Source organism: Nyctibius grandis, unplaced genomic scaffold (genome assembly GCF_013368605.1).
Source record: "Nyctibius grandis isolate bNycGra1 unplaced genomic scaffold, bNycGra1.pri scaffold_146_arrow_ctg1, whole genome shotgun sequence".
In the NCBI taxonomy this organism is placed as follows: domain Eukaryota; kingdom Metazoa; phylum Chordata; class Aves; order Nyctibiiformes; family Nyctibiidae; genus Nyctibius; species Nyctibius grandis.
The window spans coordinates 474-28,247 of record NW_027167519.1 but is presented as its reverse complement, the minus strand read 5'-3'; the positions used below and the strand labels follow the sequence as shown (position 1 = coordinate 28,247).

At 67.4% G+C, this 27,774-nt stretch overlaps 2 protein-coding genes across 2 annotated transcripts; one reads left to right on the top strand and one right to left on the bottom strand.

Moving 5' to 3' along the window:
• The first annotated feature begins 3,729 nt into the window (after nt 1–3,729).
• On the top strand, nt 3,730–9,501 carry VPS28 (VPS28 subunit of ESCRT-I). Its single transcript, XM_068424625.1, has 9 exons — nt 3,730–4,012; nt 5,231–5,259; nt 5,370–5,407; nt 7,465–7,554; nt 7,639–7,744; nt 7,821–7,922; nt 8,977–9,030; nt 9,120–9,211; nt 9,282–9,501. The coding sequence occupies exons 1-9, from the start codon at nt 3,976–3,978 to the stop codon at nt 9,397–9,399; spliced, it is 666 nt and encodes a 221-aa protein (XP_068280726.1). The 5' UTR covers nt 3,730–3,975; the 3' UTR covers nt 9,400–9,501.
• Nucleotides 9,502–10,200: 699 nt separating this feature from the next.
• LOC137677328 (tonsoku-like protein) lies at nt 10,201–27,055 on the bottom strand (the record flags this gene model as incomplete). Its single annotated transcript, XM_068424624.1, is given in 22 exon segments — nt 10,201–10,420; nt 10,499–10,632; nt 11,022–11,095; nt 11,167–11,339; nt 12,483–12,624; nt 16,495–16,706; nt 16,708–16,803; nt 18,829–18,907; nt 18,987–19,137; nt 19,235–19,880; nt 19,973–20,120; nt 20,192–20,355; nt 20,461–20,533; nt 20,639–20,728; nt 21,124–21,188; nt 22,430–22,527; nt 22,529–22,608; nt 22,698–22,823; nt 24,443–24,595; nt 24,679–24,824; nt 26,613–26,727; nt 26,829–27,055. Coding segments are annotated over 22 exon segments (3,374 nt in total), but the record flags the coding sequence as incomplete, so codon positions are not given.
• Between the last annotated feature and the right edge of the window lie 719 nt (nt 27,056–27,774).

The window sequence follows — 27,774 nt, the reverse complement described above, 5'->3', positions numbered from 1 at the left end:
CATCCCGTGCCACCAGCTCCTGCCAGTGCCACCAGCCCCACCCAGTGCCACCAGCCCCATCCAGTGCCACCAGCTCCTGCCAGTGCCACCAGCCCCATCCTGTGCCACCAGCCCCATCCCGTGCCACCAGCTCCACCCAGTGCCACCAGCCCCACCCCGTGCCACCAGCCCCATCCAGTGCCACCAGCTCCACCCAGTGCCACCAGCTCCATCTCGTGCCACCAGCTCCTGCCAGTGCCACCAGCCCCACCCAGTGCCACCAGCCCCACCCCGTGCCACCAGCCCCATCCAGTGCCACCAGCCCCACCCAGTGCCACCAGCCCCATCCCGTGCCACCAGCTCTACCCAGTGCCACCAGCCCCACCCAGTGCCACCAACTCCACCCAGTGCCACCAAGTGTCCCCAATGCCCTCAAACCCATCACCAACCCTTCACCTTCACCACCGTTGAGGTCCCACCATGGTGGCACCCAACGCTCGGGTCCCTCCTGTCACCCGCTGCCACCCGGGCCTCCCCGTAGCCACATCTGGGAGCTTGGTGGCCCCAAAGCCACCATTCCTGTCCCCAAACCGGTCCATCCTGGTGTCCCCCCACCCACCTTCCTCGGCGTCGCGCCGGGCGGCCGCTTCCAGCAGCAGGACGCTGGCGGGGAAGGTCACGGTCTTCTCCTGGCCACCACCGCTCTTCCTCGCCCTCCTCCTCCTCCCCGTGGTCCCTGGTGCCACCTTCTCCGCCTGCGCCCACCTCTTCAGCTGCTGGGCGCGGCGCTTCTGCGCGTGGGACAACCTCTCCGCCGTCCCCAACCGGGCCACCGCCGGCATCTCGGCCACCAGCTCCGCGTGCTCCGCCATGGCGAGGAGGAGGAGGGATGGGATCCCACCAGGGGGTGACCGGAGGAGGCACCAGGTGCCACCAGGAACGGGGTACGAGGAGCCACCTGCTGCCCCACCACCATCACCCCAAGGGTGGGTTGGTCACCAGAGCTTCACCAGAAGGTCACTTGAGGTGCTCCAGCACCCACGAGCACCAGAAGGTCACTTGAGGTGCTCCAACACCCACGAGCACCAGAAGGTCACTTGAGGTGCTCCTCACATCACTTTGTAGCACCCACGATCACCAGAAGGTCTCTTGGGGTGCTCCAGCACCCACGATCACCAGAAGGTCACTTGAGGTGCTCCTCACACCCACAATCACCAGGTCACTTGAGGTGCTCCTCACACCCACAATCACCAGAAGGTCTCTTGAGGTGCTCCCCACGCCCACGATCACCAGAAGGTCTCTTGAGGTGCTCCAGCACCCACAAGCACCAGAAGGTCACTTGAGGTGCTCCAGCACCCACGATCACCAGAAGGTCTCTTGAGGTGCTCCCCACGCCCACGATCACCAGAAGGTCACTTGGGGTGCTCCAACACCCACGAGCACCAGAAGGTCACTTGAGGTGCTCCAACACCCACGAGCACCAGAAGGTCACTTGAGGTGCTCCTCACGCCACTTTGTAGCACCCACGATCTCCAAAAGGTCTCTTGAGGTGCTCCAGCACCCACGAGCACCAGAAGGTCTCTTGGGCCCCTTCGTAACACCCACAGGCACCAGAAGGTCACTTGAGGTGCTCCCAACACCCACAATCACCAGAAGGTCTCTTGAGGTGCTCCCCAAGCCCACGAGCACCAGAAGGTCACTTGAGGTGCTCCAGCACCCACGAGCACCAGAAGGTCTCTTGGGGTGCTCCCCACACCCACGATCACCAGAAGGTCACTTGAGGTGCTCCAGCACCCACAGGCACCAGAAGGTCTCTTGGGCCCCTTCGTAGCACCCACAGGCACCAGAAGGTCTCTTGAGGTGCTCCCAACACCCACAATCACCAGAAGGTCTCTTGAGGTGCTCCCAACACCCACAATCACCAGAAGGTCTCTTGAGGTGCTCCTCACGCCCACGATCACCAGAAGGTCACTTGGGGTGCTCCTCACGTCACTTCGTAGCACCCACGATCCCCAGAAGGTCTCTTGGGGTGCTCCAGCACCCACGAGCACCAGAAGGTCACTTGAGGTGCTCCCCGTGCTCCTTCGTAGCACCCACGATCTCCAGAAGGTCTCTTGGGGTGCTCCTCACGCACACAAGCACCAGAAGGTCTCTTGGGCCACTTCGTAGCACCCACGAGCACCAGAAGGTCCCGTCAAGCCTCAAGGAGGGTCAAACCCCCCCGGTGACACCAGGTGTGAAGGCACAAGTGGTCAAGTTTGCCACCAGAACCTCATTTGGCTAATTACCCTGATGACTTTTTGCCCGTCCCGCTCTCCGGTGGCATCTGAAGGTCATTAGTGGTGGCCACCACGTTGGTGTCACCGATGACGTGGGTTCAGGAGGCTCCAGCTTCTCCCAGAGCTTCACGTGGCCACCAAAACCCTACGGCACGAAGGACAACGAAGCATTAAGGGTGGGGGGTGGGGCCTGGCCCGGTTTGGAGTCACCAACTCAATGAGGGTGGAGGAGCCCTCTGGGGTCACCAAGTCCAACCATTGCCCTGACACCACCATGGCAACTAGACCATGGCACTAAGTGCCATGTCCAGGCTTTTCTTAAACCCCTCCAGAGATGGTGACTCCACCACCTCCCTGGGCAGCCCCTTCCAATGGCCAATGACCCTTGCTGAGAAGAAACGCTTGGACGGGAGCGTTGGGTTGGAAGGACCTTCAAGACCATCAAGCCACGTTGCCGTGGTGGCATCAGGGCCATGGTTGGACTCGGTGACCCCAGAGGGCTCCTCCAACCTCGTTGGGTTGGTGACTCCAAGAGGGTCCCAAGAACCCATGGGTGAAGCTCCAGGCTGGTGGCCCCACACACTCTGTGGTCACTCGTGGTGGCTTCAGGAGAAGAGATGAAGCCAAACTGGATCCCAGCACCCCAAACTGGTTTGGGTGGGAGGGGACCTCAAAGATCACGGTGTCCCACGGGCAGGGACACCTTCCACCAGCCCAGGTTGCTCCCAGCCCCACCCAACCTGCCCTTGAACCCTGCCAGGGAGGGGGCACCCACAGCTCCTCCGGGCACCCCGGGCCACCCCCCCAGGACACTGTCCCCGCTGTCCCCTGTCCCCGCCGACGTGGCCCCGGGCAAAGTCCGGCCCAGGGACACGGGGACAAATCCCGGCGCCTTAATCCCGGCTTAAACCCCCCGGGGCGGCCCCAAACCCGAGCCACCGTGTCCCCAGGGTGTCCCCGAGGGGACCCCCATGTCCCCAAGGCTGAGGGATGTCCCCAAGGCCCCCCCTGAGGGGACCCCCATGTCCCCAAGTGCTGGGGGGGTGTCCCCAAGGTCCCCCCCAAGGGGAGCCCCGTGTCCCCAGGCCCTGGTGTGGGGGGGGGGTTTGTCCCCAGGGGACACCGGAGGGGACCCCCATGTCCCCAGGGTCCCCCCCCACCCCCGGGCCTGTCCCCAGGGTCCCCCAGGCCTGTCCCCAGGGCCCCCCCCACCCCCGGGCCTGTCCCCAGGCCCCCCCCGGTGTCCCCCCCCCCCTCTCGTACCCGCCGGGGCCGCGGCCTTGCCCGCCGGGAGCCGCCGTGAGGGGCGGGGCCTCCGCTCGCCATGGCGACAGGCCACGCTTCCGGTGGACGCCGGAAGCGAGCGGGGCTTTTGGGGGCCGGAAGTGGAGGGGCGTGGCCGAGGCGCTACCATGGGAGTGGCGCGGGGGGGGAGGCCACGCCCAAGATGGCGGCGGGGGGAGGTCACTGGGGTCGGTGTCACCCAGGGACCCCCCCTTGTCCCATGGCCCCGCCCCCTGTCCCGTGGCCCCGCCCCTTGCCCCCGCCCCTCCCGCCCCCCCAGGCCTGACGAGCCGAGCGCCGAGCCGCCGCCGCCATCTTGCGGAAGCGCCGCGCGGCCGCCGGTACCGGGGACCCCGCGGGGGGGTGACGGGGACGGGAGCGCCCAGAGCGCTCCGGGCCAGGCCCAGACACCCCCCCCCCCGACCCCCCCGGGATGTTTCACGGGATCGCGGGGCCGCCCGGGGCGGGAGGTGAGAGCGGCGGGACCGGGCCGCGCCCCTCCGCGGAGGCCTCGGGGGGGCCGGGGCTACCGGGGGGGGGGATCGGGCTACCGGAGGGGGGGATCGGGGCTACCGGAGGGGGTGATCGGGCTACCGGAGGGGGGGATCGGGCTACCGGGGGGGGGATCGGGGCTACCGGAGGGGGGGATCGGGGCTACCGGGGAGGGGGGGACCTGGGCTACAGGGGGGGGGGATTGGGCTGCCGGGGGGGGGGATCGGGCTACCGGAGGGGGATCGGGGCTACCAGGGGAGGGATCGGGGCTACTGGAGGGGGGATCGGGCTACTGGAGGGGGGATCGGGCTACCGGGGGCGGGATCGGGGCTACCGGGGGGGGGGGGACCTGGGCTACAGGAGGGGGGGATTGGGCTACCGGAGGGGGGGATCGGGGCTATCGGGAGGGGGATCGGGCTACCGGAGGGGGGGATCGGGGCTACTGGAGGGGGGGATCGGGCTACCGGGGGGGGGGATCGGGGCTACCGGAGGGGGGATCGGGGCTACCGGGGGGGGATCGGGCTACCGGAGGGGGGATCGGGGCTACTGGGGGGGAAATGGGCTACCGGGGGGGGATCGGGGCTACCGGAGGGGGGGATCGGGGCTACTGGGGGGGAATGGGCTACCGGGGGGGGGGATCGGGGCTACTGGGGGGGGATCGGGCTACCGGGGGGGGATCGGGCTACCGGGGTGGGTCTGGGTGGCTACCGGGGGGGGGAACCGGGGCTAACGGAAGGGCACCAGGGCTACCGGGGGGGGGGTGACCGGGGCTACTGCAACGGAGGGCCCGGGGCTACCGGGGGGTAACTGGGGCTACAGAGCGGGGGGGGGATCGTGACTACTGGGGAAGCACCGGGGGCTACCGGGGAAGGGGTCTGGGGGCTACAAGGTGGGGTCTGGGCTACCAGGGGGGGAACCGGGGCTACTGGGAGGGCACTGGGGCTACTGGGAGGGCACCAGGGCTACCGGGGGCAGACCAGGGGTGACTGGGGCTACTGGAAGGGGGGTCCGGGGCTACCGGGGGGGCACTGGGGCTGCTGGGAAGGCACCAGGGCTACCGGGGGGGACACCGGGGGAGGGACTGGGCTACCGGCGGGGTGTCTGGGGCTACCAGGGGAGCCCTGGGGCTACCAGATGGGGGAGCAGGGCTACCGGGGGGGTCCCGGTGTTTGCCAGCCCACCCCCCGCCTTTGCAGCCCCCGGGAACAAGCCGGAGCTGTACGAGGTGAGTGTGGCCACCCTGGCCCGGGCCACCGGCCCCTGGGGCTGGGCCACCGGCCCCCGGGGCTGGGCCACCACCGTGTCCCTCCCCATTGTCCCCCCGTGTCCCCGCAGGAGGTGAAGCTCTACAAGACGGCGCGGGAGAGGGAGAAGTGAGTGCGGGGCCACCGTGGCCACCAACGGGGACGGGGGACGGGCCCCAGGGACCCCCGGCACGGCCCCAGTGGCCCCAGGGACGGGGACAAGGTGTCCTGGGCCACCGCTCCGCGTCACGGGCCCCTCGTCGCCAGCACGGTCCCTCCTGGGACATCGTTCTCCATCATGGTCCCATCTTCTCCATCGTGGTCCTTCATGGTCCCTCCTTCCCCACCATGGTCCCTCCTGGTCCCTCCTTCTCCATCGTGGTCCCTCATGGTCCCCTCTTCTCCATCATGGTCCTCCCTTCTCCACCATGGTCCCTCTTGGTCCCCTCTTCCCCATCGTGGTCGCTCCTGGTCCCCTCTTCTCCATCGTGGTCCCCTCTTCTCCATCATGGTCCCTCCTGGTCCCTCCTTCTCCATCATGGTCCCTTCTTCTCCATCATGGTCCCTCGTGGTCCCTTCTTCTCCATCATGGTCCTGCCTTCTCCACCATGGTCCCTCTTGGTCGCCTCTTCCCCATCGTGGTCCCCTCTTCTCCATCATGGTTCCTCCTTCCCCACCATGGTCCCTCCTGGTCCCTTCTCCATCGTGATCCCTCCTGGTCCCCCCTTCTCCATCATGGTCCTTCCTGCTCCACCATTCTCCATCCTGGTCCCCTCTTCTCCATCATGGTCCCTCCTAGAACACTGTTATCCATTGTAGTCCCTTCTGGACCATTGTTCTCCATCCCTGTCCCTCCTGGGACACCATTCTCCATCATGATCCCCCCTTCTTCATTGTGGTCCCTCCTTCTCCATCATGGTCCCTCCTGGTCCCTTCTTCTCCCTCCTGGTCCCCCTTCTCCACCGTGGCCCTTCCTGGTCCCTCCTTCTCCATCATGGTCCCCTCTTCTCCATCGTGGTCCCTCCTGCTCCACCATTCTCTATTGTGGTCCCCTGTTCTCCATCATGGTCCCTCCTTCCCCACCATGGTCCCTCCTGGTTCCCTCTTCTCCATCATGGTCCCTCCTGGTCCGCTCTTCTCCGTCATGGTCCCCTCTTCTCCATCATGGTCCCTCCTGGTCCCCCCTTCTCCATCATGGTCCCTTCTTCTCCATCATGGTCCCTCCTGGTCCCTTCTTCTCCCTCCTGGTCCCCCCTTCTCCATCGTGGTCCCTCTTGGTCCCCTCTTCTCCATCATGGTCCTTTCTGGTCCCCCCTTCTCCACTGTGGTCTTTCCTGGTCCCCCCTTCTCCACCGTGGTCCCTCCTGGTCCCCTCTTCTTCATCGTGGTCCCCCATTCTCCATCGTGGTCCCTCCTGGTCCCTCCTTCTCCATCATGGTTCCCTCTTCTCCATCATGGTCCCTTCTGGTCCCCTCTTCTCCATCGTGGTCCCCTTGTTCTTCATTGTGGTTTCTCCTGGACCCCTCTTCTCCATCGTGGTCCCTCCTGGTTCCCCCTTCTCCATCATGGTCCCTCCAGGTCCCTCCTTCTCCATCGTGGTTCCCTCTTCTCCATCATGGTCCCTCCTAGAACACTGTTCTCCATTGTAGTCCCTCCTGGACCATCATTCTCCATCGTGGTCCCTCCTGGTCCCTCCTTCTCCATCGTGGTCCCTCCTGGTCCCTTCTTCTCCGTCCTGGTCCCCCCTTCTCCATCGTGGTCCCTCTTGGTCCCCCCTTCTCCATCATGGTCCTTTCTGGTCCCTCCTTCTCCACTGTGGTCTTTCCTGGTCCCCTCTTCTCCACCATGGTCCCTCCTGGTCCCCTCTTCTCCATCATGGTCCCTCCTTCCCCACCATGGTACCTCTTGGACCCCTCTTCTTCATCATGGTCCCCTCTTCTTCATTGTGGTCCCTCTTGGTCCTTCCTTCTCCATCATAGTCCCCTCTTCCCCACCGTGGTCCCTCCTGGTCCCTCCTTCTCCATCGTGGTCTCTCCTTCTCCATCATAGTCCCCCCTTCTTCATCGTGATGCCTCCTGCTCCCCCTTTCTCCATCGTGGTCCCCTGTTCTCCATCATGGTCCCCCCTTCTCCACCGTGGTCCCTCCTGGTCCCCCCTTCTCCACCGCGCTCCCCGTTGCGTTCCAGGTACGACAACATGGCGGAGCTCTTTGCGGTGGTGAAGACGCTGCAGGCCCTGGAGAAGGCCTACATCAAGGACTGCGTCTCTCCCAACGAGTGAGTCCTTGGTGCAGGGCGAGGGGGGTCCATCCATCGTGTGCCGGTGGGAGGGGACAACCCCGTCCCCTCCGTCCCCCCCAGGTACACGGCCGCCTGCTCCCGCCTCCTGGTCCAGTTCAAGGCCGCCCTCAAGCAGGTGCAGGGCTCCGAGATCAGCTCCATCGACGACTTCTGCCGCAAGTTCCGGGTGAGCCGCGGCGGCGCCGGGCGGCCGGGGGGGTTCGATGGGGGTTGGGTGGGCCAATGGGCTCGTCTCCCCGCAGCTTGATTGCCCCTTGGCCATGGAGAGGATCAAGGAGGACCGGCCCATCACCATCAAGGATGACAAGGGCAACCTCAACCGCTGCATCGCCGATATCGTCTCCGTACGGTGCCGGGGCTCGGAGTTGGTGGGGTGGGAGGGGTGTGGTTGAGTGGGAAGGGTCGTGGTTGACCCATGATGGGTTGTGGTTGAGTCGTGGTTGAGTGGGAAGGGTCATGGTTGAGTGGGAAGGGTCGTGGTTGAGTTGGAAGGGTCGTGGTTGACCAACGATGGGTCGTGGTTGAGGGGGAAGGGTCATGGTTGAGCCATGAAGGGTCGTGGTTGAGTGGGAAGGGTCGTGGTTGGGCCATGAAGGGTTGTGGTTGAGGGGAGAAGGGTCATGGTTGAGCCATGAAGGGTCGTGGTTGAGCCATGAAGGGTCGTGGTTGAGCGGGAAGGGTCATGGTTGAGCGGGAAGGGTCGTGGTTGAGCCATGAAGGGTCGTGGTTGAGCGGGAAGGGTCGTGGTTGGGCCATGAAGGGTCGTGGTTGAGGGGGAAGGGTCGTGGTTGAGTTGGAAGGGTCGTGGTTGAGTTGGAAGGGTCGTGGTTGAGTTGGAAGGGTCGTGGTTGACCAACCATGGGTCGTGGTTGAGGGGGAAGGGTCGTGGTTGAGGGGGAAGGGTCGTGGTTGGGCCATGAAGGGTCGTGGTTGAGTTGGAAGGGTTGTGGTTGAGCCATGAAGGGTCGTGGTTGAGCGGGAAGGGTCGTGGTTGAGCAGGAAGGGTCGTGGTTGAGGTGGAAGGGTCGTGGTTGGGCCATGAAGGGTCGTGGTTGAGCGGGAAGGGTCGTGGTTGAGCGGGAAGGGTCGTGGTTGGGCCATGAAGGGTTGTGGTTGATGGGGAAGGGTCATGGTTGAGTTGGAAGGGTCATGGTTGGGTGGGAAGGGTCGTGGTTGAGCGGGAAGGGTCATGGTTGAGGGGGAGGGGTCGTGGTTGATGGGGAAGGGTCATGGTTGAGTGGGAAGGGTCGTGGTTGAGGGGGAGGAGTCATGGTTGACCAACGATGGGTCGTGGTTGAGCGGGGAGGGTCGTGGTTGAGGGGGAAGGGTTGGGTTGAGCCAAGATGGGTCGTGGTTGCACCACGGAGGGTCGTGGTTGCGCCAAACCCTCTCCCTCAGCTCTTCATCACGGTGATGGACAAGCTGCGCCTGGAGATCCGCGCCATGGACGAGGTGAGGCGCCGCGGCACCACCAGGAGCCCCAGTTTGGCACCAGTTTGGCACCAGTGGCGCCTCCCTCACATCCTCTCCCCCCACCCCAGATCCAACCGGACCTGCGGGAGCTCATGGAGACCATGAACCGCATGAGCCACCTGCCCCCCGACTTCGAGGGCAGGCAGAAGGTCAACCAATGGTGAGCGCCGGCGGCCCCGGTGCCCGCCCCGCGGTGGGGGCGCGGCTGACGGTGCCACCCCCGTGCCCAGGCTGCAGACGCTCAGCGCCATGTCGGCGGCCGACGAGCTGGACGACGCCCAAGTGCGGCAGATGTTGTTCGACCTCGAGTCGGCCTACAACGCCTTCAACCGCTTCCTGCACGCCTGAGCTGCGCTGGTGCCACCATCCCACCCGCTTTGGAGCCCCCCAGTCCCCTCCCAGTCCTTACTGGTGTTGAAGCTGAGGACAATAAACCCTTCATCCATAGAATCAATGAGGTTGGAAGAGCCCTCTGGGCTCATTGAGTCCAACCGTTGCCCTGACACCACCATGGCAACTAGACCAGGGCACTAAGGGCCATGGCCAGGCTTTTCTTAAACCCCTCCAGAGATGGTGACTCCACCACCTCCCTGGGCAGCCCCTTCCAATGGCTAATGACCCTTACTGAGAAGAAATGCTTCCTCATGTCCAACCTGAACCTCCCCTGGCCAAGCTTGAGGCTGTGTCCTCTTGTCCTGTCGCTGGTTGCCCAGGAGAAGAAGCCGACTCCCACCCCACTACAACCTCCCTTCAGGTAGTTGTAGACTGCACTAAGGTCACCTCGGAGCCTCCTCTTCTCCAGGCTAAACACCCCCAGCTCCCTCAGCCGTTCCTCGCAGGTCAGACCCTCCAGACCCTTCCCCAGCTTGGTCGCCCTCCTCTGCACTCGCTCCAACACCTCAACATCTTGAAGTGTGTGGGCTAACCCATCCAAGAGTCCACCCAGCCAACCCTGGGCACCAGTTTGGCCAGCAGGATGCTGTGGGAGACAGCGTTGAAGGCCTCCCTGAAGCCTAGGTAGATCCACCCACAGCCCTGCCCTCATCTACGGGTCACTTGGTCATCGAAGACCAGGTTGGTCAAGCAGGACCTGCCTGGTGACACCAGGACCCCCCAAACACACCAACCACGGTGATAAATACGGTGTGTAATGGCCGCGCCCGTTAAAACCCCGCGGTGCCGGTGCCTCAGAGGCTCTTCCAGAAGAGCTTACGGTGGCGGGTGACGGTGGCCCCGTGGCGGGTGACGGTGGCCCCATGGTGGGTGACGGTGGCCCCGTGGCGGCTGACGTGGCGCCCGCAGAGCCGCAGCTCCTCGACGTCGCCGGTGGCTCTGGCCCAGGTCGCGGCGTCCAACTCCACGGAGCAACCTTGGGGAGGAAGGGAGGGGGGTGGTGGTGGCCCCCCGGTGGCTTTGGTGGCCCCGGTGGCCCGCGGTGTCCCCGTACCTGCCAGGCTGAGGAACTGCAACCCCCGGCCCCGCTCCTGCAGCGCGGTGAGCAGCGCCCGCAGCCCCGCCGCGGTGACACCGGGGTTGGCGGAGAGATCCAGGGAGACGAGTGCCGGGCACGTGGGGAGGCACCTGGGGGCAGGGGGACATGGTAAAGGTCACCCCTTTGTCCCCAAGGTGTCCCCTCCATCCCTGGTGTGTCCCCAACCCCATGCTCCCATACTGGAGCCAGTGTGGGGTCTCCACTGGGAGGTGGAGCGTGAAGATCCCACTGCCAGGACCACCCCATCACCCATCTGTCACCCCAAATGTCCCCAGGGTCCCTTTGTCCCCTCACTTAGCCACCCCCGTGTCCCCATGGAGGTCACTTTGTCCCCAAGGGGGTCCCCTCCATCCCCAGTGTCCCCCGTGCCAGAGTGGGGTCTCCACTGGGAGGTGGAGATGAAGATCCCGCTGCCAGGACCACCCCCCCATCCCTCTGTCACCCCCAGATGTCCCCAGGTCCCCCCGTGTCCCCTCACCTGGCCACCTCCACGACGTCCCCGTCACCCAGGTGGTTCCCGGCGAGCGTGAGGTGGCTCAGGGCACAGCCCTCCTGCGGGACGGACACACGGGTGGTGGCACCTCTTGGGGACCACGATGTCCCCCCGCCACGTCCCCTCTCACCTGCGCCAGGTACCGGCCCAGCGCCGCGGTGAGGGGCCGCGCTCCGGGCGCGGTGACGGAGCCCAGCTCCAGCCGGCCCAGGCCGCGGCCCGGCAGGGCCCCGAGGAGCCGCTCCAGCCCCGCCGGGCCCAGGGCGTTGTAGGACAAGGCCAAGGTTTGTAGCCGTGCGGCTCCTGTGGGGACAACGTGGTTACGGAGCCCGTGGCCGGGGCCACCGTGGGGCCACCGCGGCCTTACGGTGCCGCAGGGCCTTACAGTGCCGCCAAGGCCTTACAGGGCCACCGAGGCCTAACGGTGCCGCAGGGCCTTGCGGTGCCACCAGGGCCTTGTGGGGCCTTACGGTGCCGCCGGGGCCTTGCGGGGCCTTACGGGGGCCTTACGGTGCCACCGAGGCCTAACGGTGCTGCCAGGGCCTTACAGGGCCGCCGAGGCCTAACGGTGCCGCCGAGGCCTAGCGGTGCCGCCGGGGCCTTATGGGGCCGCCAGGGGCCTTGCGGTGCTACGGGGCCACCGAGGCCTTACAGTGCCACCGAGGCCCTATGGTGCCGCGGGGCCTTGCAGTGCCACCAGGGCCTACCGGGGCCTTACGGTGCCACCGGGGCCTTATGGTGCCGCCGAGGCCTAGCGGTGCCGCCGAGGCCTAGTGGTGCCGCCGAGGCCTTATGGGGCCACCAGGGGCCTTGCGGTGCCACGGGGCCACCGAGGCCTTACAGTGCCACCGAGGCCCTATGGTGCTGCGGGGCCTTGCAGTGCCACCGGGGCCTACCGGGGCCTTACGGTGCCACCGGGGCCTTGCAGTGCCACCAGGCCCTACCGGGGCCTTACGGTGCCGCCGGGGCCTTACGGTGCCACCGAGGCCTAGTGGTGCCGCCGGGGCCTTGTGGGGCCGCCGAGGCCTTACGGTGCCGCGGGGCCTTGCGGGGCCGCCGGGGCCGCCGGGGCCTTACAGGGCCACCAAGGCCTAACGGTGCACACCGGGGCCTTGCGGTGCCGCCAAGGCCTTATGGTGCCGTGGGGGCCTTGCAGGGCCACCGGGGGCCTTACGGTGCCACGGGGCCACCGAGGCCCTATGGTGCCGCAGGGCCTTGCGGTGCCGCCAGGGCCTTGCGGGGCCTTACGGTGCCACCGGGGCCTTACGGGGCCGGGGGGCCACCGGGGCCTTATGGTGCCGCCAGGCCCTACGGTGCCACCGGGGCCTACCGGGGCCTTGCAGGGCCTTACGGTGCCACCGGGGCCTACCGGGGCCTTGCAGTGCCGCGGGGCCTTACAGGGCCTCCGGGGCCTTACGGGGCCACCGGGGCCTTACGGGGCCTTACCGGGGAGGGCGAAGGCGGTGGTGAAGCCGCAGGCGCGCAGGCGCAGGGCGGTGAGCGCGGGGCAGGACCGGAGGAGCTGGGCCAGGGGCCCGCAGGCGGCGTCGCCCAGCGGGTTCAGGCTCAGGTCGAGCTCTTGGAGGCTCTGGCGGGGGATTAGGGGACAGGCGAGGGGTTTAGGGGAGGAGGAAGAGGTTTAGGGGACGAGGAAGAGGTTTAGGGGCCAAGGCTGAGGTTTAGGGGCCAAGGCAGAGGTTTAGGAGCCAAGGCTGAGGTTTAGGGGCCAAGGCAGGGGTTTAGGGGCCAAGGCAGAGGTTTAGGGGCCAAGGCAGAGGTTTAGGAGCCAAGGCTGAGGTTTAGGGGCCAAGGCAGGGGTTTAGGGGCCAAGGCAGAGGTTTAGGGGCCAAGGCTGAGGTTTAGGGGCCAAGGCTGAGGTTTAGGAGCCAAGGCAGAGGTTTAGGGGCCAGGGCAGAGGTTTAGGGGCCAAGGCTGAGGTTTAAGGGCCAAGGCTGAGGTTTAGGGGTCAAGGCTGAGGTTTAGGAGCCAAGGCTGAGGTTTAGGGGCCAAGGCTGAGATTTAGGGGCCAAGGCAGGGGTTTAGGGGCCAAGGCAGGGGTTTAGGGGCCAAGGCAGGGGTTTAGGGGCCAAGGCAGGGGTTTAGGGGCCAGGGCGGAGGTTTAGGGGCCAGGGCGGAGGTTTAGGGGCCGAGGCAGGGGTTTAGGGGCCGAGGCAGGGGTTTAGGGGCCGAGGCAGGGGTTTAGGGGCCAAGGCAGGGGTTTAGGGGCCAAGGCAGGGGTTTAGGGGCCAAGGCTGAGGTTTAGGAGCCAAGGCTGAGGTTTAGGAGCCAAGGCACGGGTTTAGGGGCCAAGGCTGAGGTTTAGGGGCCAGGGCAGAGGTTTAGGAGCCAAGGCTGAGGTTTAGGAGCCAAGGCAGGGGTTTAGGGGCCAAGGCTGAGGTTTAGGGGCCAGGGCAGAGGTTTAGGAGCCAAGGCTGAGGTTTAGGAGCCAAGGCAGGGGTTTAGGGGCCAAGGCTGAGGTTTAGGGGCCAAGGCAGGGGTTTAGGAGCCAAGGCAGGGGTTTAGGGGCCAAGGCAGAGGTTTAGGAGCCAAGGCTGAGGTTTAGGAGCCAAGGCTGAGGTTTAGGAGCCAAGGCAGAGGTTTAGGGGCCAAGGCTGAGGTTTAGGGGCCAAGGCAGGGGTTTAGGAGCCAAGGCAGGGGTTTAGGGGCCAAGGCAGAGGTTTAGGAGCCAAGGCTGAGGTTTAGGAGCCAAGGCTGAGGTTTAGGAGCCAAGGCAGGGGTTTAGGGGCCAAGGCAGAGGTTTAGGGGCCAGGGCTGACGTTTAGGGGCCAGGGCTGACGTTTAGGGGCCAAGGCTGACGTTTAGGGGCCAAGGCTGACGTTTAGGGGCCAAGGCAGGGGTTTAGGGGCCAAGGCAGGGGTTTAGGGGCCAAGGCAGGGGTTTAGGAGCCAAGGCTGAGGTTTAGGGGCCGAGGCAAGGGTTTAGGGGCCGAGGCAGGGGTTTAGGGGCCGAGGCAGGGGTTTAGGGGCCAAGGCAGGGGTTTAGGGGCCAAGGCAGGGGTTTAGGGGCCAAGGCAGAGGTTTAGGAGCCAAGGCTGAGGTTTAGGAGCCAAGGCAGAGGTTTAGGAGCCAAGGCTGAGGTTTAGGAGCCAAGGCAGGGGTTTAGGGGCCAAGGCAGGGGTTTAGGGGCCAAGGCAGGGGTTTAGGGGCCAGGGCAGGGGTTTAGGGGCCAAGGCAGGGGTTTAGGAGCCAAGGCTGAGGTTTAGGGGCCGAGGCAAGGGTTTAGGGGCCGAGGCAGGGGTTTAGGGGCCAAGGCAGGGGTTTAGGGGCCGAGGCAGGGGTTTAGGGGCCAGGGCAGGGGTTTAGGGGCCAAGGCAGAGGTTTAGGAGCCAAGGCTGAGGTTTAGGAGCCAAGGCTGAGGTTTAGGAGCCAAGGCAGGGGTTTAGGGGCCAAGGCTGAGGTTTAGGGGCCAGGGCAGAGGTTTAGGAGCCAAGGCTGAGGTTTAGGAGCCAAGGCAGGGGTTTAGGGGCCAAGGCTGAGGTTTAGGGGCCAAGGCTGAGGTTTAGGAGCCAAGGCTGAGGTTTAGGAGCCAAGGCAGGGGTTTAGGGGCCAAGGCTGAGGTTTAGGGGCCAAGGCAGGGGTTTAGGAGCCAAGGCAGGGGTTTAGGAGCCAAGGCAGGGGTTTAGGGGCCAAGGCTGAGGTTTAGGAGCCAAGGCTGAGGTTTAGGAGCCAAGGCTGAGGTTTAGGAGCCAAGGCTGAGGTTTAGGGGCCAAGGCTGAGGTTTAGGGGCCAAGGCAGGGGTTTAGGAGCCAAGGCTGAGGTTTAGGAGCCAAGGCTGAGGTTTAGGAGCCAAGGCTGAGGTTTAGGAGCCAAGGCAGGGGTTTAGGGGCCAAGGCAGAGGTTTAGGGGCCAGGGCTGACGTTTAGGGGCCAGGGCTGACGTTTAGGGGCCAAGGCTGACGTTTAGGGGCCAAGGCAGGGGTTTAGGGGCCAAGGCAGGGGTTTAGGGGCCAAGGCAGGGGTTTAGGGGCCGAGGCTGAGGTTTAGGGGCCGAGGCTGAGGTTTAGGGGCCAAGGCAGGGGTTTAGGGGCCAAGGCAGGGGTTTAGGGGCCAGGGCAGGGGTTTAGGGGCCGAGGCAGGGGTTTAGGGGCCGAGGCAGGGGTTTAGGGGCCGAGGCAGGGGTTTAGGGGCCGAGGCAGGGGTTTAGGGGCCGAGGCAGGGGTTTAGGGGCCAAGGCTGAGGTTTAGGAGCCAAGGCTGAGGTTTAGGAGCCAAGGCAGGGGTTTAGGGGCCAAGGCTGAGGTTTAGGGGCCAGGGCAGAGGTTTAGGAGCCAAGGCTGAGGTTTAGGAGCCAAGGCAGGGGTTTAGGGGCCAAGGCTGAGGTTTAGGGGCCAGGGCAGAGGTTTAGGAGCCAAGGCTGAGGTTTAGGAGCCAACGCAGGGGTTTAGGGGCCAAGGCTGAGGTTTAGGGGCCAAGGCAGGGGTTTAGGAGCCAAGGCAGGGGTTTAGGGGCCAAGGCAGAGGTTTAGGAGCCAAGGCTGAGGTTTAGGAGCCAAGGCTGAGGTTTAGGAGCCAAGGCAGAGGTTTAGGGGCCAAGGCTGAGGTTTAGGGGCCAAGGCAGGGGTTTAGGAGCCAAGGCAGGGGTTTAGGGGCCAAGGCAGAGGTTTAGGAGCCAAGGCTGAGGTTTAGGAGCCAAGGCTGAGGTTTAGGAGCCAAGGCAGGGGTTTAGGGGCCAAGGCAGAGGTTTAGGGGCCAGGGCTGACGTTTAGGGGCCAAGGCTGACGTTTAGGGGCCAAGGCTGACGTTTAGGGGCCAAGGCAGGGGTTTAGGGGCCAAGGCAGGGGTTTAGGGGCCGAGGCTGAGGTTTAGGGGCCGAGGCAGGGGTTTAGGGGCCAAGGCTGAGGTTTAGGGGCCAAGGCTGAGGTTTAGGGGCCAAGGCAGGGGTTTAGGGGCCAGGGCAGGGGTTTAGGGGCCAAGGCTGACGTTTAGGGGCCGAGGCAGGGGTTTAGGGGCCAAGGCAGGGGTTTAGGGGCCAGGGCAGGGGTTTAGGGGCCAAGGCAGGGGTTTAGGAGCCAAGGCTGAGGTTTAGGGGCCAAGGCAAGGGTTTAGGGGCCGAGGCAAGGGTTTAGGGGCCGAGGCAGGGGTTTAGGGGCCGAGGCAGGGGTTTAGGGGCCAAGGCAGGGGTTTAGGGGCCAAGGCAGGGGTTTAGGAGCCAAGGCTGAGGTTTAGGAGCCAAGGCTGAGGTTTAGGAGCCAAGGCTGAGGTTTAGGAGCCAAGGCAGGGGTTTAGGGGCCAAGGCTGAGGTTTAGGGGCCAAGGCTGAGGTTTAGGGGCCAGGGCAGAGGTTTAGGAGCCAAGGCTGAGGTTTAGGAGCCAAGGCAGGGGTTTAGGGGCCAAGGCTGAGGTTTAGGGGCCAGGGCAGAGGTTTAGGAGCCAAGGCTGAGGTTTAGGAGCCAAGGCTGAGGTTTAGGGGCCAAGGCTGAGGTGTCCCCCCCCGAGCCCCACCTGGAAGGCGCCGGCCGTGCCGGGGGGCCGGGGCAGGAGGTCCCGCAGCCCCTGGGCGCTGAGCTGGTTGCCGGCCAGGTCGAGGAGGGTGAGGGCGGGCAGGGTGGCCAGCGTGGCCAGCAGGTCGGTAGCCACGGCGTCGGGCAAGCCGCAGCCGCGCAGGCGGAGGTGCCGCAGGGGCGCGTGCAGCTTGAGGGCCCGGAGCAGCGGGGGGACGTGGGGGGGGGCGCAGGGCCAGGCCCCCCCCCACCCCCAGCGCCGCGCTCTGCTCCTGCAGCTCCGTCACCTTCAGCACCAGCGGGTGGGGCTCTGCCGGGACACGGGGGGGCTGGGGGGGGCCCTGGGGACACCCCCCCCTCGCTTGGGGACCCCCGAGCCCCCCTTGGGGACCCCCCAACCCTCCTCGGTGACCCCCCAGCCCCCCTTGGGGACCCCCCAGCCCCCCTTGGGGACCCCCCAGCCCTCCTTGGGGACCCCTGAGCCTCCTCGCGGACCACCCAGCCCCTCTTGGGGACCCCCCAGCCCTCCTCGGGGACCCCCCAGCCCTCCTTGGGGACCCCTGAGCCTCCTCGGGGACCACCCAGCCCCTCTTGGGGACCCCCCAGCCCTCCTCGGGGACACCCCAGCCCACCTCGGGGACCCTCGAGCCCTCCTTGGGGACCCCTGAGCCTCCTCGGGGACCACCCAGCCCCTCTTGGGGACCCCCAAGCCCTCCTCGGGGACACCCCAGCCCCTCTTGGGGACCCTCGAGCTGCTCTTGGGGACACCCCAGCCCTCCCTGGGGACACCCCAATCCTCCTCAGGGACCCCTGAGCCCCTTTTGGGGACCCCCCAGCCCCCCTTGGGGACCCCCGAGCCACTCTTGGGGACCCCCCAGCCCTCCTTGGGGACCCCTGAGCCTCCTCGGGGACCACCCAGCCCCTCTTGGGGACCCCCCAGCCCCCCTCGGGGACCCTCGAGCTGCTCTTGGGGACACCCCAGCCCTCCTTAGGGACCCCCGAGCCCCTCTTGGGGACCCCTGAGCCTCCTCAGGGACCACCCAGCCCTCCTTGGGGACCCCCCAGCCCCCCTTGGGGACCACCCAGCCCTTCTTGGGGACCCTGAGCCCTCCTCGGGGACACCCCAGCCCCTCTTGGGAACCCCCCAGCCCCTCTTGGGGACACCCCAGCCCTCCCTGGGGACCCCCCAACCCTCCTCAGGGACCCCTGAGCCCCTTTTGGGGACCCCCCAGCACCCTCAGGGACCCCTCAAGCCTCCTCAGGGACCCCCCAGCCCCTCTTGGGGACCCCTGAGCCCCTTTTGGGGACCCCCCAGCCCTCCTCGGGGACACCCCAGCCCACCTCGGGGACCCTCGAGCCCTCCTTGGGGACCCCTGAGCCTCCTCGGGGACCCCCCAGCCCCTCTTGGGGACCCCCCACCCCCCCTCGGTGACCCCCCAGCCCCCCTCGGGGACCCCCCAGCTGCTCTTGGGGACCCCCCAGCCCTCCCTGGGGACCCTCAAGCCTCCTCAGGGACCTCCCAGCCCCCCTCGGGGACCCCCCAACCCTCTCCGGGGACCCCCCCAACCGCTCTTGGGGACCCTGAGCCCTCCTTGGGGACCCCTGAGCCCCTCTTTGGGACCCCTGAGCCCCTCTTGGGGACCCCCCAGCCCCCCTTGGGGACCCCCCAGCCCTCCTCAGGGACCCCTGAGCCTCCTTGGGGACCCCCTAGCCCCTCTTAGGGACCCCCCAGCCCTCCTCGGGTACCCCCCAGCCCTCCTTGGGGACCCCCGAGCCACTCTTGGGGACCCCCCAGCCCATCTTGGGGACCCTCGAGCCCTCCTCGGGGACCCCCCAGCCCACCTCGGGGACCCTCGAGCCCTCCTCGGGGACCCCTGAGCCTCCTCGGGGACCACCCAGCCCCTCTTGGGGACCCCCCAGCCGCTCTTGGGGACCCCCAGCCCCTCTTTGGGGACCCCCCATCCCTCCTTGGGGACCCCTGAGCCACTCTTGAGGACCACCCAGCCCCCCTTGGGGACCCCCCAGCCCTCCCTGGGGACCCTCAAGCCTTCTCAGGGACCCCCCAGCCCACCTCAGGGACCCCAGCCCTCCTTGGGGACCCCCCAACCCTCCTCGGGGACGCCCCAGCCCCTCTTGGGGACGCCCCAGCCCCCCTTGGGGACCCCCCAACCCTCCTTGGGAACCCCCCAACCCTCCTCGGGGACCCCCCAACCGCTCTTGGGAACCCTGAGCCCTCCTTGGGGACCCCTGAGACCCTCTTGGGGACCCCCCAGCCCTGTCCCACATTGGGGACGGTCCCCAAGGTGACATGGGGGGTCCCCGGGGGGGTCCTCACCAAGAGCCAGGCTCTGGCAAGCCCTGCGGTACCGCTCGGCCAAGGGCGGCAGGTCCCAGCCCTGCACCTCTGCCAGCACCTGCGATGCCACAACCGTCACCGGCGGCGTCACCGGGCACGGGGGGACACGGGGGGGGTCCGTGGGGGGGGGGTCTCACCTCCTCGTTGCTCTGCAGGACGTCCCCCACGGGGTCCTGGGGGGCCAGCAGAGCCCCTTCTTTCTTCAGGGTGAGCCGGGGCAACAAGCCGCACGTCTGGTAGTAGCGCTCGGCAGCCCGCTCCGCCAGCCAGCCCACGGCACGGCCCTCGCTGGCACCACCGCGGCACCGGTGAGCCCCGGGGGGGGTAACGGGGTGGGGGGGATAACAGGGAGGGGGTAACAGGGAGAGGGGGGCAAAGCTCTTACCTTTGGGGCACGGGGATGAGGAAGACGTTGTCCTGGATCCGCACCCGCACACGGAGGGTGGGCGTTGGGGTGGGCACCGGGGCGGGTGCTGGCACCGGTACCGGGGTGGGCAGGCACGGGGGGGTCCCCTCGCCCTCAGCCTCACCGGGGAGGGGGGTCCCAGCCCCCTCGGAGGGGGGAGGTGGTGGGGGGCAGCGTCCCGGTGGGCTCCGTCGCACCAGCCCGGTGAGGCGGCTCTGGACGCTCCGGCGGCGCCGTGCCCGGTGCCGGGGTGGGGGGTGCGGGGGGGTGTCACCGTCGCTCTCCGGCTCGGTGCCGTCCCCCGAGGGTGTCACCGGCTCTCGGGGGTCACGGCGCAGGCGCTTACGGCCCCCCCGGGCCACCCCGAGGTCGTCCTCGAGCCACTGCTCCTCCTCCCGGTACTGCTCGGCCGGGATGAGCGCCGGGCGCGGGGCGGGGGGCCGGTGCCCGGTGCCCGGGAGGGCCCTGGCACTGCCCACACCCCTCACGGTGGCTTCGTACTCCCCCAGCCCCCGCTGCCGCTTCGCCACCGCCCTCAGCGCCACCACGTCACCGTCCCCCGGCACCGGTGGCACGTGGCTCTCGGCGTCCGACGCCGGCGCGTCCTGGCAGAGCTGTGGCGGCGCTGGGGGGGGGCGGACACCAGCACCCTCAGCCCCCCCCCCCCCCCCCAGAGCACGCCGAGGGGGGCGGGGTGCCCGTGTCACCGCGTCCCACCTCCTCCTGCTGCTGTCACCGCCGGTGTCACCGCTGTCACCTCCCTGAGCAGCCGCTCGGTGGCCCGGCACCGCTGCCACGTCTCCTGGTCCAGCTCCTCGCCGTAGCTCCTCACCCACTCCTCCAGCGTCCCCAGCGGGGTCAGGCCCTACAAGAGGGGGGGGGGGTTACGGCTCTCCTGGGGTGGCCCCCGTCCCCGGTGTCCCCCGGTGTCCCCACCTTGGCGTTCCTGGCTGTCACCGACGCTCCCCGGCGCACCAACAACTCGGCCACCTCGAAGTGGCCACAGCTGAGGGCGTCGTGGAGGGGGGTGATGCCCTCGCAGCCGGGACCCCCCGGGTCGTCCAGCGCCGCCCCCCGCTCCAGCAAGAGCCGCACGATCTCTGCGAGGGGACACGGGGACAAAAGGGAGGTGACAGTGAGGTGGGGGGGGGGTGACAGTGAGGTGGGGGGGGGTCTCAGGGGGGGTCCCGTGCCCCCCTACTCACCCAGATGCCCGTGGTTGCAGGCCTCGTGCAGGGGGGTCCAGCCGCAGTAATCGCGGGGGTTCAGGGGGTGCCCCTAAAAATAAAGGGGGGGGGTTGTGGGAGGGGGGTTTTGGGGACCCCCACCCAATGTGGGGACCCCCCCCAAAGGTGGGGGGTCACCCCCCAGCCCCTCACCCACCTGCCCCAGGAGGAGGCGCACCCGGCGCAGGTCGCCCTCGATGCAGGCGCGGTGCAGGGGGGTCTCGCCCCGCTCGTTGCGGCGGTTCCACTGGGGGCACCCAGGGGAGAAGGGTGGGGGGGGGGGTGATGGGGACCCCCCAGGGGTGCGCCCCGATAGCCAAGAGACCCCCCCCCACCCTATTTGGGGTGACAGGGGAAGGGGAGACCCCCCCCCTCTTCTTTGGGGGTGTCATGGGGAGACCCCCACCCTTCTTTAGGGTGTCAGGGGAAGAGGGAGACCCCCCACCCCTTTTTAAGGGTGTCATGGGGAGACCCCCACCCTCTTTGGGGGGTGTCAGGGGAAGGGGGAAGGGGGAGACCCCCCACCCCTCTTTAAGGGTGTCATAGGGAACCCCCCACCCTCTTTGGGGGGTGTCATGGGAAGGGGGAGCCCCCCCACCCTTTTTGGGGGGTGCAGGGGGGGGGTCTCCCCCAGCCCCTCACCTTGCTGAGCCGCCGCCGCCCCGGGACGCTCTTGCTGTAACCGTCGAGGTCATCTTCCTCCCCCTCTACAAAAGACCCCCCCATGAGACCCCCCCCAAACCCATGCGGGACCCCCCAGTGTCCCCTGAGCCCCCCCAAACCCCATGAGAAACCCCCCCAACCCCATGGGGACACCCCCAACCCCATGGGGACCCTCCCGACCCCATGGGGACCCTCCCCAACCCCATGGGGACCCTCCACCCCATGGGGACCCCCCAACCCCATGGGGACCCCCCCAGTGTCCCCTGAGCCCCCCCAACCCCATGAGAGACCCCCCACCCCATGGGGACCCCCCCCCAACCCCATGAGAGACCCCCCCAACCCCATGAGAGACCCCCCCAGTGTCCCCTGAGCCCCCCTAAACCCCATGAGACCCCCCCAACCCCATGGGGACCCCCCCAGTGTCCCCTGAGCCCCCCAAACCCCATGGGAGACCCCCCAACCCCATGAGAGACCCCCCCAACCCCATGGGGACCCCCCCAGTGTCCCCTGAGCCCCCCAAACCCCATGGGAGACCCCCCAACCCCATGAGAGACCCCCCCAACCCCATGGGGACCCCCCCAGTGTCCCCTGAGCCCCCCAAACCCCATGGGAGACACCCCAACCCCATGAGAGACCCCCCCAACCCCATGGGGACCCCCCCCAGTGTCTCCTGAGCCCCCCAACCCCATTTGGGACCCCCCCAACCCCATGGGGACCCCTCCAACCCCATGAGAGACCCCCCCAACCTCATGGGGACCCCCCCAGTGTCCCCTGAGCCCCCCCAAACCCCATCTGAGACCCCCCCAACCCCATGGGGACCCCCCCAGTGTCCCCTGAGCCCCCCCCAACCCCATGAGAGACCCTCCCAACCCCATGGGGACCCCCCCAGTGTCCCCTGAGCCCCCCAACCCCATTTGGGACCCCCCCAACCCCATGTGAGACCCCCCCTAACCCCATGAAGACCCCCCAGTGTCCCCTGAGCCCCCCAAACCCCATGGGAGACCCCCCAACCCCATGGGGACCCCCCCAGTGTCCCCTGAGCCCCCCCAAACCCCATGAAAGACCCCCCCAACCCCATGGAGACCCCCCCCAGTGTCCCCTGAGCCCCCCTAAACCCCATGAGACCCCCCCACCCCATGGGGACCCCCCCAGTGTCCCCTGAGCCCCCCAAACCCCATGGGAGACCCCCCAAACCCCATGGGAGACCCCCCAACCCCATGAGAGACCCCCCCAACCCCATGAGAGCCCCCCCCAACCCCATGGGGACCCCCCCAAGCCCCCTCACCGCTCTCCGACAGCTCCAGCTCGCTCTCCTCCTCCTGCGCCTCCTCTTCCTCCTCTTCCTCCTCCTCCGTGCCCCCCCCCGCCCCCCCCACCCCCCCCCAGCCGCTCCCCGGTGGCCGCGGCCCCCTCGGTGTCCCCGTCCCTGAGCTGCACCGAGCGCAGGCGCCGCAGGATCTGCCGCTGCCGAGGGAGAGGAGGAGGAGGAGGAGGAGGAAGGTCAGTGGGGGTGGGGGGGGGGCATTATGGGGGTCCCTGTGCCCCCCCCTCACCTGCAGCCGGGGGTCTCCGGCCACCTGGGCCCGCTCCAGCGCGGTGCTGAGGCAGGGCTGGAGCTGGCCCGGGGGCTCGCCCGCCTCCTCCATGGCCAGCGCCACGTTGAGCCACGTCTTGGCCTCCTGCGGGGACGGGGTCAGGGCCTGGCACGGGGGGGGGGGGCCAGGGACCACCCCAGGGGACATGGGGGTCCCACACCGAGCCACAGGGGTCCCACACTGAGCCACGGACCCCCCAGGGACCCAAGTAGCCCCCTAAGGACCCCAAGAGCCCCCCAAGGACCCCAAGAGGCCCCTAAAGACCCCAAGAGCCCCCCAGGGACCCAAGTAGCCCCCTAAAGACCCAAGTAGCCCCCCTAAGCACCCAAAGAGCCCCACAAGGACCCAAAGAGCCCCCTAAAGACCCAAGTAGCCCCCTAAAGACCCAAGTAGCCCCCTAAGGACCCAAAGAGCCCCCCTAAAGACCCAAGTAGCCCCCCAAGGACCCAAAGAGCCCCCCAAGGACCCAAAGAGCCCCCCTAAGGACCTGGGGAGCCCCCTAAGGACCCAAGTAGCCCCCCCAAGGACCCACAGAGCCCCCTAAAGACCCAAGTAGCCCCCTAAGGACCCAAAGAGCCCCCCTAAAGACCCAAGTAGCCCCCCAGGTACCCAAAGAGCCCCCTAAGGGCCCAAAGAGCCCCCCAAGGACCCAAAGAGCCCCCTAAAGACCCAAAGAGCCCCCCCAAGGACCCAAGTAGCCCCCTAAGGACCCAAAGAGCCCCCTAAGGACCCGGGGAGCCCAAGGACCCAAGTAGCCCCCCTAAGGACCCAAAGAGCCCCCCAAGGACCCAAAGGGCCCCCCAAGGACCCAAAGGGCCCCCCTAAAGACCCAAGTAGCCCCCCCAAGGACCCAAAGAGCCCCCTAAAGACCCAAAGAGCCCCCCCAAGGACCCAAGTAGCCCCCCAAGGCCCCAAAGAGCCCCCCTAAGGACCCAAGTAGCCCCCTAAGGACCCAAACAGCCCCCCTAAAGACCCAAGAGCCCCCCAAGGACCCAAAGAGCCCCCCAGGGACCCAAAGAGCCCCCCTAAAGACCCAAGTAGCCCCCCAAGGACCCAAGGAGCCCCCAAGGACCCAAAGAGACCCCTAAAGACCCAAGTAGCCCCCCTAAAGACCCAAAGAGCCCCCTAAGGACCCAAAGAGCCCCCCTAAAGACCCAAGTAGCCCCCTAAGGACCTGGGGAGCCCCCTAAAGACCCAAAGAGCCCCCCAGGGACCCAAAGAGCCCCCCTAAAGACCCAAGTAGCCCCCTAAGGACCCAAGTAGCCCCCCATGGACCCGAAGAGCCCCCTAAGGACCCAAGTAGCCCCCCAGGGACCCAAAGAGCCCGCAAAGGACCCAAGTAGCCCCCCTAAGGACCCAAAGAGCCCCCCAGGGACCCAAAGAGCCCCCCTAAGGACCTGGGGAGCCCCCTAAGGACCCAAGTAGCCCCCCCAAGGACCCAAAGAGCCCCCTAAGGACCCAAGGAGCCCCCTAAAGACCCAAGGAGCCCCCTAAGGACCCAAAGAGCCCCCCTAAAGACCCAAGTAGCCCCTCAGGGACCCAAAGAGCCCCCTAAAGACCCAAGTAGCCCCCTAAGGACCCAAAGAGCCCCCCAAGGACCCACAGAGCCCCCCAAGGACCCAAGTAGCCCCCCTAAGGACCCAAGTAGCCCCCCTAAGGACCCGGGGAGCCCCTCAGACCCCCCCCTCACCCCCCCCCCTCACCTCCAGCGCGTCGCCCCGGTGCAGGGCCAGCTCCTCCCGGTAGTGGTGCAGGGCTCGCGCGTGGTCCTTCAGGTCCCCAAAGGTGGTGGCCAAGGAGACGTGGATGATGGCCAGCTCCCCCGGCGGCCTCCCCAGCGCCTGGGCCAGGCTCAGCTGCCCCCCGGGACCCCCCGTGAGTGGGGACAGCCCCCCAGGACCCCCCCAAAGCCCTCCCTGGTGTCCCCCCGCCATGTCACCTGCCGCTGGTAGTAGTCCACGGCCCGGCCGTAGTCGCCGTGCCTGGAGAAGGTGTCCCCGAGCTGCTCGCAGAGGGCTAGTGCCGCCGGCGGGTCGCTGGCCGCCGCCTCCTCCAGAGCCTCCTGCAGCCGCGTCACCTTGGTGGCTGCAGGGGTGACAAGTGGGGCATGTCCCCCGGAGCCACCCCCACGGAGGGGCTCGGTGTCCCCTCGAGTGGCACCGGGGTCGTCGCAGCCCTGAGCCGCGGCAGCCCGGGAGGGGACGGGGTAGAGCCGGGGGGTCTGGTGGCCCCCTGGGCCATTGTACCTCTGCTGGGGACACCATCCCGCTCCTGGGGACATTATCCTGCTCCTGGGGACACCTGCCCACCCCTGGGGACACCTGCCCACCCCTGGAGACATTATCTCACCCCTGGGGACACCATCCTGCTCCTGGGGACATCAACCTGCTCCTGAGGACATGGTCTCGCCCCTGGGGACATCGTCCTGCCCCTGGGGACACTGTCCCACCCCTGGGGACACTGTCCTACCCCTGGGGACACTGTCCTACCCCTGGGGACATCAACCTGCCCCTGAGGACACCATCCTGCCCCTGAGGACACCTCCCCACCCCTGGGGATATTATCTCACCCCTGGGGACATCAACCTGCCCCTGAGGACATGGTCTCGCCCCTGGACACAGTGTCCCACCCTTGGGGACATCATCCTGCCCTGGGGGACACTGTCCCGCCCCTGAGGACACTGTCCCTCCTCTGGGGATGCTGTCTCACCCCTGGGGACATCACCCTGCCCCTGGGGACACCATCCTGCTCCTGGGGACATGGTCTCTCCCCTGGGGACATTATCCTACCCCTGGGGACACCGTCCCTCCTCTGGGGACACTGTCCCGCCCTTGGGGACACCATCCTCCCCCTGGGGACATCATCCTGCCCCTCAGGACATGGTCTCTCCCCTGGGGACACTATCCCACCCCTGGGGACATGGTCTCTTCCCTGGAGACACTGTCCCACCCCTGGGTACAGGCTCTCACCCCTGGGGACACCATCCCACCCCTGGGGACATTGTCCTGCCCCTGGGGACATTGTCCTGCCCCTGGGGACACCGTCCTGCTCCTGGGGACATTATCCTACCCCTGGGGACACCATTCTGCTCCTGAGGACACCTACCCACCCCTGGGGACATTATCCCACCCCTGGGGACATCATCCCGTCCCTGGGGACAACATCTCTCCCCTGGGGACATCGTCCTGCCCCTGGGGACACCTGCCCGCCCCTGGGGACACCATCCTGCCCCTGGGGACATTATCCCGCCCCTGGGGACATTATCCCACCCCTGGGGACATTATCCCACCCCTGGGGACATTATCCTACCCCTGGGGACACCATTCTGCTCCTGAGGACACCTACCCACCCCTGGGGACATTATCCCACCCCTGGGGACATCATCCCGTCCCTGGGGACAACATCTCTCCCCTGGGGACATCGTCCTGCCCCTGGGGACACCTGCCCGCCCCTGGGGACACCATCCTGCCCCTGGGGACATTATCCCACCCCTGGGGACATTATCCCACCCATGGGGACATCGTCCTGCCCATGGGGACATCGTCCTGCCCATGGGGACACCTACCCACCCCTGGGGACATCATCCTGCTCCTGGGGACATGGTCTCTTCCCTGGGTACACTGTCCCACCCTTGGGGACATCTTACTCCTGGGGACACCTACCCACCCCTGGGGACATCACCCTGCCCCTGGGGACACGGTCCCTGCCTTGGAGACACTGTCCTGCTCCTGGGGACACTGACCCTCCCCTGGGGACACCATCCCCCCCCCGGGGACACTCTCTCTCCCCCCTGGGGACACCATCCTGCTCCTGGGGACACCTGCCCACCCCTGGGGACACCGTCCCCCCCCCCGGTGCCCCGTCCCCGCTCACCGTAGCGCAGGTTGGCGCGCACGAGCTCCCGCTGCCAGGGCTGCCGGGAGCCCAGCGCGTGGGCCTGCCTCAGCGCCCGCTTGGCCGCCGCGAAGTCCCCCAGGCTCAGCAGCACCTGGGTGACAACGGGGGGGGGACACAAACATCACCAGGAGGGGACAAACATCCCCAGGAGGGACACGCCGAGGGGGTCCACCCCCCCCCCCAAGCACCCACCTGCCCCGTGGCGCCGCAGCACTCGCTCTCGAGCGCCTTCTCCCGGAGCCTGCGGGCGCAGTCGCGGGCCCGGGCCAGGCAGCGCAGGGCCCCCGAGGGCTCGCCCTCGCGCAGCCGGATGCTGCCCAGGTTGAAGTAAGCGCGGTAAAGGTCCTCGTCCAGCCGGCCCTGCCTGCCGCCGGAGCCGTGTCGGTGCCCCGGGCTCGCCGGGAGCTCACCGGGACACCCTGGAGCTCACCGGGACACCTGGGAGCTCACCAGGAGCTCACCGGGACCCCCTGGAGCTCACCAGGACCCCCCCAGAGATCACTGGGACTGCCCAGAGCTCACTGGGACCCCCCAGAGCTCACCAGGAGCTCACCAGGACCCCCCCAGAGCTCACCGGGACCCCCCCAGAGCTCACTGGGATCCCTGGGAGATCACCGGGACCCCCCCAGAGCTCACTGGGACACCTGGGAGGTCACTGGGATCCCCTAAAGCTCACCGGGACCCCCCCAGAGCTCACTGGGACCCCCCCCAGAGCTCACCGGGAGCTCACCGGGACCACCTGGAGCTCACCGGGACACCTGGGAGCTCACTGGGGTCCCCTAAAGCTCACCGGGACCCCCCCAGAGCTCACTGGGACCCCCTGGAGCTCACCGGGACCCCCTGGAGCTCACCGGGAGCTCACTGGGACCCCCCCAGAGCTCACTGGGACCCCCCCAGAGCTCACTGGGAACTCACTGGGAACCCCCAGAGCTCACTGGGATCCCTGGGAGATCACCGGGACCCCCCCAGAACTCACTGGGAGCTCACCAAGACCCCCCCAGAGCTCACCGGGACCCCCCCAGAGCTCACCGGGACCCCCCCAGAGCTCACTGGGAGCTCACCGGGATCCCCCCAGAGATCACTGGGACCCCCCCAGAGCTCACCGGGACCTCCTGGAGCTCACCGGGACCCCCCCAGA